The sequence below is a fragment of the Panthera onca genome, chromosome E3, assembly GCF_046562875.1.
Source record: "Panthera onca isolate mPanOnc1 chromosome E3, mPanOnc1 haplotype 2, whole genome shotgun sequence".
Lineage (NCBI taxonomy): Eukaryota > Metazoa > Chordata > Mammalia > Carnivora > Felidae > Panthera > Panthera onca.
The window spans coordinates 25449187-25471716 of record NC_138354.1 but is presented as its reverse complement, the minus strand read 5'-3'; the positions used below and the strand labels follow the sequence as shown (position 1 = coordinate 25471716).

The 22530-nt window shown below is 39.5% G+C and overlaps 1 protein-coding gene across 3 annotated transcripts in view; it reads left to right on the top strand.

Annotated features, from left to right (window-relative positions):
• The window catches only part of ACSM3 (acyl-CoA synthetase medium chain family member 3), a 57409-nt gene that overhangs the window by 19664 nt on the left and 15215 nt on the right, over positions 1 to 22530 (top strand). For 2 of the 3 annotated variants that reach the window (XM_078440101.2, XM_078440099.2), the window contains exons 2-4: positions 8889 to 9158; positions 9770 to 9980; positions 21244 to 21451. In XM_078440101.2, coding sequence (XP_078296227.2) covers positions 8940 to 9158; positions 9770 to 9980; positions 21244 to 21451 — 638 coding nt within the window. In that variant the 5' untranslated portion in view covers positions 8889 to 8939. Of the gene's footprint in view, positions 1 to 3999; positions 4206 to 8888; positions 9159 to 9769; positions 9981 to 21243; positions 21452 to 22530 lie in introns of those variants that run through there. The other variant, XM_078440100.2, reaches the window with a different exon arrangement.

The window sequence follows — 22530 nt, the reverse complement described above, 5'->3', positions numbered from 1 at the left end:
ACATTAGATCAGGGTTTCTCAGCCATAGCCCTTACTTTTTTTTTTTTTTTTTTTTTTAATTTTTTTTCAACGTTTTTTATTTATTTTTGGGACAGAGAGAGACAGAGCATGAACGGGGGAGGGGCAGAGAGAGAGGGAGACACAGAATCGGAAGCAAGCTCCAGGCTCCGAGCCATCAGCCCAGAGCCTGACGCGGGGCTCGAACTCACGGACCGCGAGATCGTGACCTGGCTGAAGTCGGACGCTTAACCGACTGCGCCACCCAGGCGCCCCAGCCCTTACTTTTAAAGTTGGATAATTAACTCTTTGTTGGAGGCTATCTTCTGCATTGTTTTTTAGGTTTTTTAATTTAAAAAAAATTTTTTTATGTTTATTTATCTTTGAGAGACACACAGAGCATGAGCAAGAGAGGAGCAGAGAGAGAGGGAGACACAGAATCCGAACCAGGCTTCAGGCTCTGAGCTGTCAGCACAGAGCCCCATGCAAGGCCCAAACCCATGAATCACAAGATCATGACCTGAGCCAAAGTGAGACATCTAACTGACTGAGCCACCCAGGTGCCCCATGGTATAATATTAATTAGGCATGGTGACCACTGCCTTATTCTCAGTTGGAATGCTTCTAATTTTTCACCATAAAATGTTTCTAATGTTCAATATCAAAATAATTTGTTGATATACATTATTTATCACATTAAAGAAATCTCCTTCCACTTGAATTTTACTTTTGAGGGCAATGGAGGTTATCATGAATAAATACTGAAATTTATACCTTTTATGTGTGCACTGAAATGCTCATATTGGTTTTTCTCCTTTTACCTTTTCTTAGGATAAACTGAAACTTGTCATAATGGATTTTTGGTTTTTGTACATTGCTGATTTCAGTTTGTTAAAAATCTATTTTTGACTTTTTGTTTGTTCATAGTTTTTCAGTTTGCCTGTGATTTTCTTTTTAGCAGTGTTCTTGTCTCGTTTTGCTATCAATGTTATTCTAATCTCAAAAAATGAGTTGGGAGGACTTCTACTCTGGGAAGAGGAAGTAGACAGACTTTTCTCTTTTCTCCTGCTAAGTGCAACTGAAATCCCTGGACATTAGATATAAAACAAACATAAGACTCTGGAAGGTATAGAGAGGAAGGCAGACTGGTTATAGAGTTTGGGACCTAAGGAATGACCCAGTGGTCAGTTCCCTGGGTTTTCTTTTTTGCCTCATATATTGTAGACTTGGGAGATGAAAAAGCCAGAAACCTGGAAATACCAATGGTACCAACAATAAAAGCCCCAGAAAAAGCCTACTGTCTTTTACCAGAGGACCATGAAAGGAGCAGCCTACCAAGACAAAAAAAAACTTTTAAATATTATCTGTTCTACTCCAGCCAAATACCACAGAAAAAATCACAGCTCCCCATATCCTTACCTATGCCAGCAAAAGGTAGAGTGGGAAGCTTAGACTTCTACTCTCACCAGTCTATAACAAGGTGTCCCAATACCCTCCACTGGGGTAGCATCAGAGAATGCCAAGTAGGGAACAGGCCAGTGTCAGTAGAGACCCCATGAGGAGTTGGAACTGCTATCCCCACCCAGCACTGCTCCCAATCCCAGTTTAATTGGAGACTTAGTGGACAACCTAGATTTCTATATTCATCTGGCATTAATGAGGTGGTGCCCTCCCACTTTCCCTGCCAGGACAATGTGGAACAAAGCCAGCTAAAAGAGAAGGTTTAAATGAGATCTAGAATTTGATTACATAATACAAATATGTCCAGGTTTCAAATGAAAATCACTCACCATACCAAGAACCACGAAGATCTCAAACTGAATAAAAAAAGACAGTCAATAGATACCAACACCAAGATGACAAAGATGTTAGAAGTATCTGACAAAGATTTTAAAGCAGCCATAATAAAAATGCTTCAACAAGCAATTGTAAATATATATGCTTGAAACACCAAAGCCTCAGCAAAGTAATAGATTATTATCAAGAAGAACCAAATGGAAATTTTAAAATTAAAAAATACAATAAAAAATATAATAAGAGAAAAACTTAATTGGATAGACTCAACGGCAGAATGGGAGGAAGAAGAGAAAATAATTAGTTAACTGGAAGATAGAAAAATAAAAATTACCCAATATATTACTGGAGGGGTTGTGGGAGGGGGGATGGACTTAATGGGTAAGGGGTATTAAGGAATCTACTCCTGAAATCATTGTTGCAGTATATGCTAACTAACTTGGATGTAAATTAAAAAAATAAATAAAAATTTTAAAATAAATAAACATTTTTAAAAAGTAACAGTTTTGATGGTAAAATTTAATCAATGTAGGAGTCTCATATCTTTGTAGGGTTCCCACATATGTACATAATTAAAATTGTGGGGTTTTTTTTTTCTGTTTAAATAAAGTGGTCAAATTAGAAAATCTGAAAAAAAAAGTTCCCCAATAATAACAACAGAGAGAAACCAGGCTGACAAAAAAAAAAAAAAAAAGAGCCTCAGATACTTGTAGGGCTATCATAAAAGATCTAACATTGTGTCATAAGACTCCCAAAAAGGGAGAGAGGGCAGGACTAGAAAATTACTCCAAGAAATAATGATGGAAAACTTCTCAAAATTGGCAAGAGGTATATAGAATTCATCTATAAATATAAATATATATTATTTCAGGGAAGCAAGGCTGGTTCAATGATTAAAAAATCCACTTTATTAATAGGCTAATGAAGAAAAATCACATGATGATACTGAGACAGAAAAGGTATTTGCCAAAATTCAAGGCTTATTCATGATAAAAATTTTCAGAAAAATAAGAATAAAGGAGAACTTCCTCAACTTGATAAATGTCATCTACAAAATATTACAGCTGACATTACCCCCAAGCATGAAAGACTGAATGCTTTCCACTTAATATCAGGAACAAGGCAAGCATAGCTGCTCTCACCATTCTTATTCAACATAGCCTGTAAATTCTAGCTAATGCAATAAGGCAAGAAAAGGAAATAAAAGGCACAGAGAACCAAAAGAAAGAAGTAAAACTGTCCCTATTTGCAGATTATGTGACTATCTACATAGATAATCCCAGGGAATCAACAACAACCAAAAACTCATAGAACTAAAAAGTGACCAATAAATCCCCCATTTTGTTTGAGTGCATTTGAATTGGGTTTCTGTCACATGTAACTGAAAAGGTCATTTACTTATTCATTTACCAATCAAATATTTAGTGAATGCCTAAAAGCTGCCAGCAACTGCTCTAGACATTAGTGATGCATCAGCAAACAAAACAAAGTTCTTATTCCTAAGGGCGATGGTAAGAGATGTAAAAAGTTAACACAAATTAAAGAGAAAAAAAATGAGGGGTGCTGTTTTAGAAAATGTAGTAAGAGAAGACCACTTTGATGGATACCTCATAAAATGGGGATTTAGCCAAGGGATTATCTAAGAGAAGAGTTTTCCAGGCAGTAGAAGCTGCAAGTTCAAAGATCCCAAAGCTGGAACATGTGTGGTATGTTCAAGCTGCAGAAGATTAAGAGAAGGAGAGGTGGGTGGCGGTCAGAGAGGACCCTGTGCCAGATCACCAGTTCCTTGTAGTCCATGGAAGGACTTGAGATTTGACCTGGAGTGAACCAGGAAGCACCGAAGGATTTGAGCAGAGGAATGACCTGATAGCATTTATGTTTAGTCATCACCAGCTCAACAGATAAACACAGCAACAGGTTCCCTAAGACCTAGAGCAACCCAAACCCACCCCTTAACTTCTTTCTTTTCCATTTCAAACCCCCTCTTTGTCTTCTTACGTCCTTTTTTCTTTGCTCCTTCTAAGAGAAAACTTCTTCTATTCCTTCATGGGACCCATCCCCCCAGCAACTCCATAGACACTTTTCTTCCTGTGAATAAATTACTTTCCCAGCTCCCCAGCAAAAGCTTACAAGGTATTTAAATAATTAACTCTAAAAGGGAGGGTGGCAGAAAATTGTGTAAACTTTCAGCGTAAACTTGGCCTGAAACTCCTGCTCCTCCCTCTAGAATGTCTCCACCAATCCAGGAAGGGCCCTCTGTCTATGTCTTGCTTCTTCCAGTTGTCAGACTACTTCTCCCTCTTCTGTTGGCTACTACCAGGACTAAAGCAGAAGTGAGAGTTCAAGTTTCAGGGCTGCTCTTCTAGGAAACAGGTCTGCCATCACCGCCAGCTGTGTTGGAATCTTTCACTTTAGTGAGTACTACCTTATCTGTCTTCTATGTAAGGTTTTCTGGGCTGGCACATGCACTTTTGAGCAAGAGTAACAAACAAGCAAGCAAAACCAACAAATCAAAAGTGCTCTCATGAAAGTATTTCTATCAGAATTTCTCAGCTGTTGTGTAATTGTATCTAGTAAGTAGCAAGGAGTATGTACACACAAAAGGCTATTAACATAGCAGATAAGTTTTTCATTTTAAGTCTTTTGGTACTATGTAATTTTTTTTTAACTATGTGCATGTGTTAACTTGGTAAAATGTTTTGGAAAAAACTTAATTGAGTTCAAGTACCAGCTGAGTTTTTCGTTGTGCTGTCTACTTACCTCTCCACCCTGCTCAGTGGCAGATAAGAATCCATCTTCTGCATCATCCAGAAAGTATGCATACTACCTCTAGGGAAACTTCAGGGAACGTATAAAAGAAATTCCAAGGAAATAATCCAGGGAAGCCACTTTTCTCCATTAAATGATCAAGGGCAGCTCCAAAAATCCTATAGAGAAGGTTAAGTTTAGGGCTAGGGAGAATAGTAGGGGGCTTCCCCTTGCTTTGAGGCTGTATATGCTAAGCCACTGTTATTTCTTGGATTACTTGGTAGGAGAGATACTTACAGAGATGTAGGGCGGCTAAAACCTCTTCTGCACTGCTGTTTATATAGATGTAGAGCTTGCATTTTCGATGAGACCTTAAATACTTTGAAAGCCCAGCTGACCAGGAATGGTACTTTCTCTCTTAGAGGAGTTTTCTGTAGCTCAGTATAAACATCTCTACTCCTAGCTCAGCTCCTTCACCTATAAAGAATATTGGAAACCTGGAAAATAGATGTTATGAAATGCTAAGATCACTGAAAAGAACATTGCTGGGGAGAAGGCAATCTTACCACTTTGATGAGGAGGATGCTGATAAGTTCTTTTTGGTAGAGCAGAATGGTTAGGCTCATTTTAAGCTCCAAATGACTGGTCAATTTTCTTTTCATTATATGTTTGAAGGATTCTAAATGTGGTGGAGGAAACAGTTTCAAAATTTCATCTTAAATGCATAATAATGGAAACAATTCAAATGACATCAATAGAGGACTGGCTTAAGAAAGTATGGTGCAGCTGTTCACTGGAATGCCATGCACTCTTTAAACAAAACAAAAACATTAAAAAAAAAAAAAAACCAAAATGAGAAAGATACTTATGTAATGACACGGAAAGACCTTCAAGAATTTGTCATAAAAATGTTTTTTAATGGGAAGAATAGTGTGTACTCTAGGTTACCTGTTGTGTTAAAGTGGTGGAGAAAGAAGAATCTATTGCTTAAATACACATAAAGAAATACTGAAAAGATACATAGAAGTAATTGTAGTTCCTTAAGGGAGTGGGGGGGCGGGGATGAGACTGAGCAGCTGTGAGATGGGGGTGTAGGGGGAAGATTTTTTCACTGTGTAATTTTTATGTTTTTTGCATCATTTGAAGACATGATCTAAAAAATTACAAATAAACAGAAAAGTTACACTAAAGGCTTAGTGTTTTTAACTACTACTTAATATGGGGCTCTAACTCACCAACCATGAGATCATGGCCTGAGCCAAAATTGGAAGCTTAACCAACTGAGCCACCCAGGTGCCCCTTATATCACCCACTTCTGAGCTATTATCAATATAGATCAGCACTGTCCACAAGAGATGTTCTGCAGTGATAGAAATGTTTTGTGTCTGCAGTTATCTATATGCAGTAGCCAAGAGCCACAAGTGGCTATTTAAGTGCTTAAAATTCAGTTACTCTAAGAACTTATTTTTAAATAGTATTTAAATTAATTTAAATTTAAATAGCCACATGTGAACAGTCCAGGTAGTTATATAAATCTAATTAAGCAATAAAGGCACTGCTCAGGTGTACTGTTATCCTGAGCTATTGAAATAAACTGTATATAAAAGTTCTCCCTTCTGAGTCATTTCTTCATTCAACAAATAAGCAAATACTATGGGCCGAACACGATGATATTTCCCAGGGATAGTCCCATGAACATAACAGACTAAATGCCTACCCTCATAGAACTTACATTCTAACACCAAAGATCAGCACACTAGAGCCATGAGTTAAATCCCACCCTCTACCTGTTTTTATACAGGCTGCAAACCAAGAATGGTTTTTACATTTTAATTTTTTATAAATATTATAACGTAAAAATATAAACATTTTTTGTTTTTTGAAACATTTGAAGACATGATCTAAAAAATTACAAATAAAGAGAAAAGTTACAACACTGAAAACTTAGTGTTTTTAACTACTACTTAACAACTCCTTTCAGCTGAATGAAACCTGATGCTAATTCTGTAATAAGGGAGACGGCTGCCAAATGTATGGGATTTATCTTTACATAATATTTATAATTTATATTATATTATAAATGTTTTTTTCATTTTTAAAAAAGTCAAAAGAGGAATAATAATTCATGACACATGAAAAATATATGAAATTCAAGTTTCAGTATCCATAAATAGGTCTTTTTTGGAACATAGCTCTATTTAGTCATGTATTGTCAATGGCTTCTATCTCAACCAGAGTTGAAGTAAGCAGTTGCCACAGAGATCATACATATGGCCCAGAAGGCCTAAATTATTATCTGGCCCTTTACAGAAAAGGTTTGCCAACCCCTGCTCTAGAGAGTAGTAATATGCTAGACACCATGATAAGCACTTTGTATGTATTATCTCATTTAATCTTTGGGACAATTCTCTCTGACAGGGGTTCTATTAATCTCTACATTGGCAAAACGGAAAACCGGTTCTGAAAATGTGCATTTCTAACTAGCTTCCGGGTTATGCTGATGCTGCTGGTTCACAGATCACAACCTCTGAATCAGTGATCTCCACCCTGATTGCACGTTAACATCCTCTGAGGAAATTTTAAGAATATGCTGCCCAGGCCCCATCTTCCAGAGATTCTGGTTTAATTGGTCTAATACCCAGGCATCGGTATTTTTAAAAAAGCTTTGCTGGTGATTCAAATATACAGCCAGGGTTGAGAATCACTGCTCTACTGAAATCCTATTGAACAACAGTAAAGAGAACATTCAAATGAGAATCCAAAGACGTGAGTTCTAGTTCTAACTCTGATATGACATATTGAAGCAAGTTGCTTCCCTTCTCCGGGGCTCTGTTTTCTCTGCAGGTGAAAAATGGGGAGCTCAAACCAGATGATCTCAGAGGGTTCAAGTTCAGTGACTTGTCTGGTCTTCACATAAACAGGTGGGAGAGTCAGAAGAACCCAGATCTTATAACGTATTGGGTGCAGCAACATGATGCCCAAACACCAGACCTATTTAGGATAAAACTGATGGCTGACATTATTAATTATTGTTTGGCAACATATCAGTAAAGAAACTCTCCCACATAGCCATGCTGCCTTACATACCACATAGCTAGAATTACAGTTAAAAATGATTTAATGATTATGAGAGTAGTATTTCATTGTAGGAAATTTGGAAGATTACAGAATGTATGAAGAAGAGAACCCTACAATCCCTAGAACCATGTTTTTAATAACTTTGTTTATGAGACCTCAGCCAAGTAAATGACATCATGATCAAATGATTTCCCACAGAAGCAGGCGGGCTCAGTGGCCTGAAGGGTCCTCCCCCACAAAAGTCCTAAAGGTTAAAGCCCTATTATTACATCTCCCATAAATGCAGCTCCAAGCCTGGACTGGAAGGTTGTGTGGGCTCCTACTGGGAGCATGGGAACTATGGCCTATAAACCAAAGGACTTTTGACAGTTCTTTCATGCCTAATTGGTACTGGGATACTCTCAGTTTTCTCACTTATGGATTACCCACTGTGGAAATTTCTCCTGAACATGTCTGTACAACTCTTGAAATGCAGGTGAAAGATTAAATTAGATAAGCAGGCTTGGCCCTTTGCTTTCACTGAGAGTAACTGAATGACCCAGATCTTCACTTCTTTAGAAATGCATATGGGAGGCAATAGTAAGTAGTACATAGTCAGGAGAATGGGCTGGGACCAGACAGTTCTAGGTTCAGATCCAACTAATGCCTCTGTTGTGGACTGAATGTGACCCCTCCAAATTCTTATGTTGAAGCCCTGACCCCCGAAATGTGATGGTATTTGGAGGTGGGGTCTTTAGGAGGGAATTAGGTTTAGATGAGGTCACAGGGTGAGACCCCAATAATAGGTTTAATATTTTTATAAAAGGGGAAGAGAAACCAGAGCTCTTGCTCTCTCTACGATGTGAGGAAACAAAGAGAAGGTGGTCATCCACAAGCCAGGAACAGAGTCCATACTGGGAAACTGAACTGGCCAGCACTTGGTCTTAGATTTCCCAGCCTCCAGAGCTGTGAGAAATAAATGTCTATTTTTTGAGCCATCCTGTCTATGGTATTTTGTTATGGTGGCCAGAGTTGACTAAGACAGCCTCGCTTCGTCATTTTTTCTTTCTTTAAACAGAAATGATAATAGTATCCATGTCACAGAGTTACTCTGAAGATTTAGTGATAATTTGTATGTAAGTAAAACAAAGTACAGTGTTTAAAACATATTGAGTGCTCAGAGAATGGCATTTTTAGGATGATTGTTAGTAATAATAATAAAACTTAGCTATTTTGGGGTATAGCTACCTTTAGGAGAGAGACAAATACATATCCTTTTACTTGTCTTTTAGATGGATTGGTTTCTGTGGAAATCCTGAGTGCTAACACATCCAACAAGACTGATGCTACCTCTTGTCACTATGGAGACATTACTTCGTGCCAAGTGTTTTTGGCGCCTAGCAATCCCTGGTTCTGTGAGAGAACTGCATAAAGATTATAGAATAGTACCTCCTCAGAATTTTTCCAACTATGAATCCATTAAACAGGAATTCAAACTGGAGACTCCAGAGTATTTCAACTTTGCTAAAGATATTCTGGACCAATGGACCAATATGGAAAAGGTATGAAGCAAGGGCCAGTCCAACTACAGTTTCTCAGATAGAAGTGATTTTGCCCCCAGGGGATATTTGGCCATGTCTGGAAACAATTTTGTTGCCATGACTTGTGAGAAGGTGTGTGCCAATGGTTAGAGGCCAGGGATGCTGCCACACATCCTCTAATACATAAGACAGTTCCCCATGGCAAAGAATTATCTGGCTCAACATGTTAATAGTTCCATGGTTGAGAAAGGTGATGGTTATAAAAATGCATGATTATAGGTTAACTTCTTAAAAATCCAGAAAGGACTCGAATGAAAATGATTCCAAGAGTCAGAAATGGTAGGAAACAAGACATAGCTATGTCACTGAGAGAATATAAAGGGATGCAAGAATTCTAACTTCTTGGAAAGAAAAGCAATCAGGCTAAATGAGAAATGACATATGCTGGAAGAAATGACATGGCTCCCAACAGCTAGAAATAAAGACTCTAGAGTTATTTCCCAATATTCCATGTGTGTCTTAACTAATGACCTGTGAATTTTCTTCTGGAAAAAATATTCCATTAAGTCAGTTAAAATAGAATTTAGCTGCATAATGACCTTTAAATCCATGACTGGTTTGTCTTTCCTCAGGCTGGAAAGAGACCTTCCAATCCAGCCTTCTGGTGGATAAATGGAAATGGAGAAGAAGTGAGATGGAGTTTTGAAGAACTGGGATCTTTGTCTAGAAAATTTGCCAATATACTTACAGAAGCCTGTGCCCTGAAAAGAGGAGATCGAGTAATTGTGATTCTGCCCAGGATCCCAGAATGGTGGCTTGCAAATGTAGCCTGTCTGCGAACAGGTTAGTAGTGCTTGCAATCTGATTATATTTAAAATAGGCTAGATGGGAGAGTTTCCAACACATCTAAGTAATCATGAGACATTCATTTGGGTAAATTATTTGAGGAACTATACACAATATAGTATTATTCTCAGAAACCTTAGAAATGTGTTTGAAACATTTCCTATCTTTTGACTTAAACTATGAGTTGGGTTTTTCATAATGAAATTAAGTTTATTTTTTTAATTAAGTTTACTTATTTATTTTTGAGAGAGACAGAGAGTAGAGAAGGGGCAGAGAAAGAGGGAGAGAGAGATTCTCAAGCAGGCTCTGTGCTGTCAGCACAGAGCCTGATGTGCTGCTTGTACTCACAAACCCTGAGATCATGACCTGAGCCAAAACCAAGAGTCAAGACTCTTAACCTACTGAGCCACCCAGATGCCCCATGAAATAAGTTTATTAACCAAATGCCAATCAACAATTGAATACCCTCATACCTGCCACTCTTCTCCTCCTATAGACTCATGGCCATCTGAATCTCAATGCAGCCACAAACTCAAAGAACCTACCCTAGTTCTTGTTTCATGCCTTTATTTCTCTCATGGTTAATTACCATTCATCTGGTACTCTAAGCCAAGCAGCTGCTACTCCTCCTTCCAAATCAGTTCCTGCATCTTGTAAATTTGACTTTCTACGTGCCCCTTGAGTCCCTCTTCTTCTCCAATTCCATCGCCATTGCCTTACTTCACATGTTTACCATCTCCTGAATGGACTTGCCCAAAAGTCTTCCTAATTCTGGTCTTGTGTGTGCCCACTTTACTCCTACGCAATTCATTCTCCATAGCTACTGTTCTTTCTAAAATGCGCATTTTATCCTGTCATTATGCTGCTTGACATGATTTAATAACTCTCCATTGCCTACCTGGTAACATCTGAACTTCTTTAGTTTGTCATGGAAGGTTTGAACTATCTTCCCTTCATTGTTTTCATACTCTGTGCTCCAGGAGTAGCAAGTGGTTTCCTATAAGGTTCATGATCCTTCCCATTTCCTGGCTTTTGTGCACATTGTTTCCTATGTGTGGAAAGCCTTTTCCTCACACCTAACCTCCTGGACAACTATTGGATTTTCAGGTCTTAACTCTAACGTCACTTCTCAGGCAACCCCACCCTGATGTCCCAATTAGGTGCTTTCTTTTTTGAGCTCCCCTAAAAAACATGTATGCATTTTTATTTTAACCTGTACTATGTTGTCTAGGTATATCATTTGTTCATAAATTTGTCATTCCCATAGGACTACGTATGTTCCTAAAGGCAATGACTATGAGATAGTCATGTCTTACCTCTAATTGTTGGCATATAGTAAATGCTCAGTAAAATATTGGTTGAATTAATTCCTATCCCTACCGTTATAATAAATCATTATATTAAGTAAGCATTCTTAATTTATCATAATAATTACTTGCAATTGAGGAGAGTTATACATTCCATATCATATATACATATAAATTATACACTGGAGTAGCAGAACCCACTTTTACAGTTTTTCTTTTTTAACAAAATGATAGCTTTCATGAATGCTGCTATACTCATTGTCTTAGTAAGGGGAATGTTGGATTTCCAAGACCAGAAATCCATTCATATTAGTTCAATTAAGGAAGGATAATTATTGGATGTCTACTGAAGAATCTTACAGGAAAAAAAAGTGCAGAAAGAGCAATTGGCCTCTGCAAGGGAGGCAGGCAGCTTCTTTCTCTATTTCTTTTGCTCTAAAGCCATAGGGCCTCTTGTCTCTGCCTCTCTCAAGCATCTGTTCTTTTGACATCTGCTAACACATGATTTCTTTGCTGCCTTCATTTTGGCCAACATGTGGCTTTGGTTTGCCACACAGATGCCTTAGATCCTAACTCTGTATGTTCTCAGTCTCTTAAATCAAATATTTGAGGCAGAATCTGACTGGCATGGCTTGGGTTAGGCCAGTCAGATGTGGTCAGAGGCAAGTTCATCTGGTACAAACATGGTTACTGAGGTTACAGAAAGTAAGGCAGAGTCTCTTAGAAGGGAGGATGAAAGGAGGCAATAAATGGTAAATCTAATATACTAACAATTCTGAAAATAAGCATTACCTACCACCTAGAGGGATGGGTAGATGGACTAGGCTTTCAAATCCTGTTGCCAAACTGAATGATGGGAGTTACTTCTTTTGTCCACCAAACAAACTTCTGTAAAAATTTTGTCCTTTCATGTAGATCTGTTAACAGGGAGAAAGGGGGCTACGAGTGTCAGTCTTTTAACCCTTCATGCAAAAATTGGTAATATCATCTTATACACCCTATATCACAAACATGGTAATGAGAGGCCTCTCCCAAGATTTAAAGTAACATTTTGTTCCCTGACAAGAAATAATGTAATGCTTCCCAGAATGATTAATTTGGACAGGAAGCAGTTTTAATAGGTAAGATTGATCACTATTAATAGGTTCTTTTAAAGATAGGATATGAGGAGAGGGTCCAACATGGCAGAGAAGTAGGGGGAATCAATACTTCCCATGCCTCTCAAACAAAGAAGTGTAGAAACTAAAGGACTTTGAACACCAGAGCCTGGGAGGAAAAGAGACTTAATCTACCAGAAAGAAAATGGGAAAGCTGGAAAAAAGGTAGGTAACTGCGAATTGAGGGAGATAAAAAAAAGGCTGCTTGGCCACGGAGGGGAGGGACCCCCTTCTGCAAAGAGACAAAGGGAAGAGAAAGAGTGGCTAGGGAAGTGCAGGACTGTATCTAGACAGGAGAAAGACCTCGGACTGGGATTGAGACTGAGAGGGATCTGATCTCTAACTGCAGGGCTTTCTTCCGACTGGGGCTGGCTCCCCGTTCATGCACCTGGGGTGGAGGGGAGCCAGCCCTGGATGTGGTGGTAGGCCAGAGCTCAGTCCACAGTTGGAGAAAGTGGTTCCCTCCCTGGAGGGCTGCATGATAGTACAGAACCTGCCTGCATCCTTCACCCCTTGGGCACAGTTGCTGGGCCAAGGGCGCAGTCTGCAGGAGAAAAAGGCAGCTGTCTCCCTGGAGTGCTGTGGGAAAAGACAAAGCCTGCCTGCATCCGCCACCCTGTGGGCTCGCAGCGAGGGCAGCAACTGAGTCCGCAGTAGGAGAAGGCTGTCCTCCCTGAAGTGTAGAGGCACAGACAAAGCCAGTCGACACCACATATCGCCGCACTGAGAGGCGCTTCCCCAGCGCCAGAGCGCACTGAGCCGGACTTTGAATCCTAGCCAAGCGCAGAGTCAGGGGAGTTGGCAGAGTGGAGCCAGAAGGACCCCCCCCCCCCCCGCCCCCATCTGCGCCCCGGCACAGTGAGGACTACTCAAACTGAGTCCACCAGGTCTGGCTCTGTGGAGAAGAGACTGGGGAATCACCATTCCCCCCGACCCCATCCCACCACCACCAAGGTGAGGCCTCAAGGATCACTCCCGGGGCCCATAGTGGAGGGGGGTTCAGAATACGCCAAATCATGCCTCCTTGCACTGGGTAACTGCGTATCCAATTGATTGGCACAGACCCTGCAGACAGCTCCTCCCGACAAGCAATGCAGCATTGCCTGGATTAACTCTAGGTCAATTATGGATATGTAGATATATTCTCCCCCCACCCCCAATTTCTTCTCCTTATCTCTTCTCTCCCCTAGGCTGGTTACTCTGGTTATTGGGCTGTCTAAACAGACATATTTAATCCATTGTCTTGATACATGTTCTACACCTCCTTTACACTCCTTTCTCTCTCTCTGGAATAATCAAGCCATATAATTTCTCTGTCTGGGTAACTTTATCTTCGTTTCATTTCCCCTGCCTCCTTCTTTATTTTCCTTTCTCTCTCTCTGGATTAAGGCTTTTAGTCTCTCTGCCTAATCAATGTTTATTTTTTCTCCCCCCCCCCCGCCCCGCCCCACCACGCGTTCCTATCATTTCTCTCTTTGTATATGCTTTTCCATCAGCACTGCCTCCACTTTCTTCTTTACCTGTAGTCGGTGCTTTTGGGTTTTTTGTTTTTAGTCTTTAAGTTTTTGTTTTTGTTTATTTGCTTGTGTTATTTGTGTGTTTGCATGTTTTTGTCTCCTGTTTGTCTATCTGTTTTCCTTTGCAGGGCCACTCCAAGGAACAAATCAAAGCACATCTGGTGGAGGGTCCAAAATATTATTACGAATAGGGTAATAAAATAACCAAAGTCACAACAACAGAGAGCAAGTAACAATCTCTGAAAAAACACCTCCTGAAGGGCCAGGCCCTGGGCAGTGTATGACCCTCCTTTAATATAGCAGTGCTCGCAGGTGCAGGGCAAACAACAAACATTTAAAACGCATAAGGGACAGAAAACTAGCCAAAATGATGAAACGGAAAAATTCTCCTCAAAAGAAATTACAGGAAGTAGTGACAGCTAACGAATTGATCAAAACCGATTGAAGCAATATAACAGAACAAGAATTTAGAATAATAGCCATAAAATTAATTGCTGGGCTTGAAAAAAGCATAGGAGACAGCAGAGAACCTATTGCTACAGAGATCAAGGGACTAAAAAATAGTCATGATGAATTAAAAAATGCTATAAATGAGGTGCAAAATAAAATGGAGGCTGCCACAGTGTGGATTGAAAAGGCAGAGGAGAGAATGGGTGAATTAGAAGATAAAATTATGGAAAAAGAGGAAGCTGAGAAAAAGAGAGATAAAAAAATCCAGGAGTACGAGGGGGGAATTAGAGAACTAAGTGATGCAATCAAATGGAACAATATCCCTATCATAGGAATTCCAGAAGAAGAAGGAGAGAGAGAAAGGGGCTGAAGGTGTACTTGAACAAATCACAGCTGAGAAGTTCCCTGGGGAAGGGAAGTCATCAAAATCCCTCTGGGGAAGGAAACAGGCATCAAAATCCAAGAGGCAGAGAACTCCCTTCAGATGTAACTTGAATTGATCTTCTGCACGACATATCATAGTGAAACTGGCAAAATACAAGGATAAGAGAGAATTCTGAAAGCAGCTAGGGATAAATGGGCCTTAACACACAAAGGTAGACACATAAGTGTAGTAGCAGACCTATCTACTGAAACTTGGCAGGCCAGAAAGGAATGGTAGGAAATCTTCAATGTGATGAACAGAAAAAAAATATGCAGCCAAGAATCCTTTATCCAGCAAGTCTGTCATTCAGAATAGAAGGAGAGATAAAAGTCTTCCCAAACAAACAAAAACTGAAGGAATTCATCACCACTAAACCAGCCCTACAAGAGATCCTAAGGGGGACTCTGTGAGTCAAATGTTGCAAGAACCACAAAGGACCAGAGACACCACTACAGGCATGAAACCTACAGACATCACAATGACTCTAAACCCATATCTTTCAATAATAACACTGAATGTAAATGGACTAAATGCTCCAACCAAAAGACATAGGGTATCAGAATGGATAAAAAAACAAGACCCATCTATTTGCTGTCTACAAGAGACTCATTTTAGACCTGAGGACACCTTCAGATTGAAAGTGAGGGGATGGAGAAAAATTTATCACGCTACTGGAAGTCAAAAGAAAGCTGTAGTATCCATACTTATATCAGACAAACTACACTTTAAAGGCTGTAACGAGATTAACAAGGGCATTATATAATAATTACAGGGTCCATCCATCAGGAAGAGCTAACAATTATAAATGTCTATGTGCCGAATATGGGAGCCCCAAAATATATAAATCAATTAATCACAAACATAAGCAACCTTATTGATAAGAAAGTGGTAATTGCAGGAGACTTTAATACTCCACTTATAGCAATGAATAGAACATGTAGACAGAGAATAAATAAAGAAACTAGGTCCCTGAATGATATATTGGATCAGTTGGACTTGACAGATATATTTAGAACTCTGCATCCCAAAGCAACAGAATATACTTTCTTCTCGAGTGCACATGGAACATTCTCCAAGATAGATCACATACTGGGTCACAAAACAGCCCTTAATAAGTATAAAAGAACTGAGATCATACCATGCACACTTTCAGACCACAATGCTATGAAACTGGAAATCAATCACAGGAAAAAGTCTGGAAAACCTCCAGAAGCATGGAGGTTAAAGAACATCCTACTAAAGAATGAATGGGTCGAGGTGCCTGGGTGGCTCAGTCAATTGAGCATCTGACTTTAGCTCAGGTCATGATCTCACACTCCGTGAGTTCGAGCCCCACATTGGGCTCTGTGCTGACAGATCAGAGCCTGGAGCCTGCTTCAGATTCTGTGTCTCCCTCTCTCTCTGCCTCTCCCCCGCTCATCCTCTCTCTTTCTCTCTCTCTCTCTCTCTCTCTCTCTCTCTCTGTCAAAAATAAGCATTAAAAAAACAGTTTTAAAGAATGAATGAGTCAGGGCGCCTGGGTGGCTCGGTCAGTTAAGCATCAGACTTCAGCTCAGGTCATGATCTCACAGTTTGTGAGTTTGAGCCCTGTATCAGGCTCTGTGCTGACAGCTCAGAGCCTAGAGCCTGCTTCAGATTCTGTGTCTCCCTCTCTCTCTGCCCCTCCCTTGCTTGCAGGCGCGCTCTCTCTCTCTCTCTCAAAAATAAAATAAACATTAAAAATTTTTTAAAAAAGAATGAATGGGTCAACCAGGCAATAAGAGAAGAAATTTAGAAGTATATGGAAACAAATGAAAATGAAAACACAACAATCCAAATGCTTTGGGATGCAGCGAAGGCAGTCCCGAGAGGAAAATACATTGCAATGCAGGCCTATCTCAAGAAACAAGAAAAATCCCAAATACAAAATCTAACAGCACACCTAAAGGAAATAGAAGCAGAGCAGCAAAGACACCCCAAACCCAGCAGAAGAAGAGAAATAAATTTCAGAGCAGAAATAAACAATAGAGAATCTAAAAAAACTGTAGAGCAGATCAATGAAACCAAGAGTTGGTTTTTTGAAAAAATAAACACAATTGGTAAACCTCTAGCCAGGATTCTCAAAAAGAAAAGAGAGAGGACCCAAACAGATAAAATCATGAATGAAAATGGAATTATTACAACCAGTCTCTCAGAAATACAAGCAATTATCAGGGAATACTAGGAAAAATTATATGCCAACAAATTGGACAACCTGAAAGAAATGGACAAATTCCTAAGCACCACACACTTCCAAAACTCAAACAGGAAGAAATAGAAAGCTTGATCAGACCCATAATCAGCTATCAAAAATCTCCCAACAAATAAGAGTCCAGGACCAGGTGGCTTCCCTGGGGAATTCTACCAGACATTTAAAGCAGATATAATATCTATCCTTCTCAAGCTTTTCCAAAAAACTGAAAGGGAAGGAACTTCCAGACTCCTTTTATGAGGCCAACATTACTTTGGTTCCCAAACCAAACAGAGACCCAGCAAAGAAAGAGAACTACAGGCCAATATCCCTGATGAATATGGATGCAAAAATTCTCAACAAGATACTAGCAAATTGAATTCAATTGAATATAAAAAGAATTATTCACCATGATCAAGTGGGATTCATTCCTGGGCTGCAGGGCTGGTTCAGTATTCACAAATCAATCAATGTGATACATCACATTAATAAAAGAAAAGATAAGAATCATATGATCCTGTCAATCGGTGCAGAAAAGGCATCTGACAAAATTCAGCATTCTTTCTTAATAAAAACCCTCGAGAAAGTCGGGATAAAAGGAACACACTTAAACATCATAAAAGCCATTTATGAAAAGTCCACAGCTAATATCATCCTCAATGGGGAAAAACTGAGAGCTTTCCCCCTGAGATCAGGAACACGACAGGGATGTCCACTCTCACTGCTGTTGTTTAACATAGTGTTGGAAGTTCTAGCAATCAGACAACAAAAGGAAATCAAAGGCATCAAAATTGGCAAAGATGAAGTCAAGCTTTCACTTTTTGCAAATGACATGACACTGTATATGGAAAACACTATAGACTCCACCAAAAGTCTGGTGGAACTGATACATGAATCAGCAAAGTCGCAGGATACAAAATCAATGTACAGAAATCAGTTGCATTCTTATACACTAATAATGAAGCAACAGAAAGACAAATAAAGAAAATGATCCCATTCACAATTGCACCAAGAAGCATAAAATACCTAGCAATAAACCTAACCAAAGATGTAAAAGATCTGTATGCTGAAAACTATAGAAAGCTTATGAAGGAAATTGAAGAAGATAATAAAGAAATGGAAAAACATTCCATGCTTATGGGTTGGAAGAATAAATATTGTTAAAATGTCAATACTACCCAAAGCTATCTACACACTCAATGCAATCCCAATCAAAATTGCACCAGCATTCTTCTCAAATCTAGAACAAGCAATCCTAAAATTTGTATGGAACCACAAAAGACCCCGAATAGCCAAAGTAATATTGAAGAAGAAGACCAAAGCGGGAGGCATCACAATCCCAGACTTTAGCCTCTACTACAAAGCTGTAATCATCAAGACAGCATGGTATTGGCACAAAAACAGACACATAGACCAATGGAATAGAATAGAAACCCCAGAATTAGACCCACAAAAGTATGGCCAACTCATGTTTGACAAAGCAGGAAAGAATATCCAATGGAAGAAAGACAGTCTCTTTAACAAATGGTGCTGGGAGAACTGGACAGCAACATGCAGAAGAATGAAACTAGACCACTTTCTTACACCATTCACAAAATTAAACTCAAAATAGATAAAGGACCTGACTGTGAGACAGGAAAACATCAAAACCCTAGAGGAGAAAGAAGGAAAAAAAACCTCTCTGACCTCAGCCGTAGCAATTTCTTACTTGACACATCCCCAAAGGCAAGGGAATTAAAAGCAAAAATGAACTATTGGGACCTCATGAAGATAAAAAGCTTCTGCACTGCAAAGGAAACAATCAACAAAACTAAAAGGCAACCGACGGAATGTGAAAAGATAATAGCAAATGACATATTGGACAAAGGGCTAGTATCCAAAATCTATAAAGAACTCACCAAACTCCACACCCGAAAAACAAATAATCCAGTGAATAAATGGGCAGAAAACATGAATAGACACTTCTCTAAAGAAGACATCCAGATGGCCAACAGGCACATGAAAGGATGCTAAACATCGTTCCTCATCAGGGAAATACAAATCAAAACCACACTCAGATACCACCTCACGCCAGTCAGAGTGGCCAAAATGAACAAATCAGGAGACTACAGATGCTGGCGAGGATGTGGAGAAACGGGAACCCTCTTGCACTGTTGGTGGGAATGCAAACTGGTGCAGCCACTCTGGAAAACAGTGTGGAGGTTCCTCAAAAAATTAAAAATAGATCTACCCTATGACCCAGCAATAGCACTGCTAGGAAGTGCAAAGGGATACAGGAGTGCTGATGCATAGGGGCACTTGTACCCCAATGATTATAGCAGCAATTTCAACAATAGCCAAATTATGGAAAGAGCCTAAATGTTCATCAACTGACGAATGGATAAAGAAGATGTGGTTTATATATACAATGGAATACTACTTGGCAATGAGAAAGAATGAGATATGGCCTTTTGTAACAATGTGGATGGAACTGGAGAGTGTTATGCTAAGTGAAATAAGTCATACAGAGAAAGACAGATACCATATGTTTTCACTTATATGTGGATCCTGAGAAACTCAACAGAAGACCGGGGGGGAGGGGAAGAGGGGAAAAAAGTTACAGAGAGGGAAGGAGGCAAACCATAAGAGACTCTTAAAGACTAATAACAAACTGAGGGGTGATGGGGTGGGGAGTGGGTGATGGGCATTGAGGAGGGCACCTGTTGGGATGAGCACTGGGTGTTGTATGGAAACCAATTTGACAATAAATTTCATATAAAAAATTAAAAAGAAAAGAAAAGAACAGAAAAAGGAAATTTAATAAAATAGGGTATGAATAATTTTTTAGCAGAAATTAATTATCTAAGGATAATGTGTTTAAACAAATTGCTCCTACTAGGCATCAAATACTGACTGTGAACTTGTCATTAGAGAGTGCCTTTAAATTATTAACAGAAGACTGTTAGGCCATGGCAGGAGAATCACTTATCCCCAGGTGGAACATCTCTAAGGAATAACCTTGGAGATAAAGCCTCATAAATATTGCTGCATTGCCTGATTAGAAAGGAAAGATATTCTGAAGAACTTTGTGTTTTGGTACTGATTGTCTGCTTCCTGAAGAACTCCACTGAGGGGCTTATCCTTTCCAAAATGGAAAGACGAGTCAGTGTCAAGAGTCCAGGAATGAGCAGGTATGTGTTATTCAATCTTCCTTTCCTGCTGTGATGCTGGGAAGAGCAAAAACCATTGTGAAGTGTATCCTTTCCAGCCCTCTCCTGAGGGTCTGGACCTAAGAGTGGTGGAGTCTGAAATATAAATATGGATGCATGTAGATATAGAGATACAGATATAGACATATTCTTGAAAGTCCATTAATCCTTTGAGAAAATAATAGCTAAAATTTGGTCAGCACTGTTCTATGCTCTTTATACATTCTAACTCATTTACTCCTCATTAATCTTACAGAATCCTCATTTTACAGTAGCAGAACCTGAGACTCATGGAGATGAAGTGGCTTGTCCAAGGCCAAGCTATAAGACTATTTGGCTCCAGGACACACTCTTAACCATTACACTACACTTACAGTGTAATTTACAGCAGGGAGAAGTAGAAGTACAGAAAAGATGAATGCCTTGATCCTTCCCTTTGGAGAGAAATCATAAAACATTCACGTATGTTTTAAAAGGTGCTGAAGTAGTTAAGTGTACAGCTCTGGGGTCAGGCTACAGGGTTCAATCTCTGCACTGCCACTTTCCATTTCAGGGATCTTTGGCAAATTATTCATAGATTTTGTGTTTTGGTTTTTTGGGGGGGTGGGTAGGGATTAAATAAGTTAAAACATGCAAAACACTTAGAATAGCATCTGACATTTAGCCAATAAATGTTGGGTAATATTACTCTACAAGCCAAACTCTCTTAAAAAAAAATGGGGAAAAAAACCTCTCTTCAAGCTGAACGTTATGAATGGTCTTCAGATAGAAGATAATTATCCAGCATTTAACATGCTTTCATGGTAGGCCAAAAGGGTCACAGATTTTAAGATCCCTTGAAAGGCAAAAGCCAAATAATTAATGGAAGATAAATAGATATCTAGACTGTTAAATGGAATGGTAAACTCATCCTGAGACATAAGGTACACGTGAGATATCTACACTAGCTAACTACCATGATAAAGGAAATCCTTCCTTCTATACATAGTTTCTTTTCTGCCCCTGTAGGGACAGTTTTAATTCCAGGAACCACCCAGCTGACCCAGAGAGACATTCTCTACAGACTACAATCTTCAAAAGCAAAATGCATTATTACTGACGAAGTTTTAGCCCCTGCAGTAGATGCTGTTGCGTCTAAATGTGAAAATCTGCACTCCAAGCTAATTGTGTCTCAGAAACCCAAAGATGGATGGGGGAACCTAAAGGAAATGATGAAGTGAGTAGCCATAATTGTTGTAGAACAGCTTCCCCAGAGGAAGGCAACACTGAAAAGATGTTCAACCCACCAAGTGATCAGAAAAATGAAAAGTAAAATGAGGCAAAGGGAACAACTAGTAATTATGGCTGCACCAACAATGCAAACTCTGAGGCAGGAAAGAGGTTGGAGTGTTTTTTAGAGGTTAGGATCTCCAGGAAGCAGGCCCTGAGATAGATATTAGTTGTGTAAGAAGTTTATTAAGGAGTTGTCTTGGGGTCAACACCTATGAAGGAAGGGGAGGGATGTGCAATTGGACAAAGGAAGAAATGTATCTGCCATGCGCTCCCACTGGGACCTCTGGGGCATGGATAGCCCCTCAAAGCTATTCCCAGATAAAATAAGAGATCCTGGCCTTTATATACCCATACTGATCAGTAACTGGGTGTGGCCTATCCCTAGAAGGAGAGGTGAGTGACCTTGAGCAAGGCAGCTGTCTTCAGCCAAAGCAATCTCTAAAAGAGAGCTGGCTCCCAGCAGCTGTGGGAAGTAAGTCCTTCATTCCTGCAGCAGGATCTAGGAGGTGTCTCACAGCACCAACCACAGAGCTGTTATCATCTCCCAGAGAAACAGAGAAACACAGTGAATTCTTCTGTGTAGGCTATAGCATTACCTTGCTGATAACAACACTTCTGGTTATAAATAAGATGGATGCAATTATAAAACTGAGTTACACTGATGTCCATCCCTGCTATGGAATGCTTTCAGGGGTCACTTGGCACTCTGGCCATGTACTGGTTCTATCTTAGCTTTAGGCTGGCAGCCAGTTCCCTCTAGAATGAACTTCCTACCTTTACTCAAGGATTTGGAAGCATGCTTGCAACTATGGATTTGTTCCTACTGCCTCTAAAATAGCCATCATTTATTGAGTTCTTACCAAAAGCCAAGTACTGTTCTATTTAAAATAATGTTATAATTGCAATAATGGGTAACATTTATATTGCCTTGGTTAGGTGCCAAAAACTGCTCCAAGCGTTCACATATATTAACTCATTAAAATGTCACAATAACCTAAGGAAAGGGTGCTATAGTAATACAGA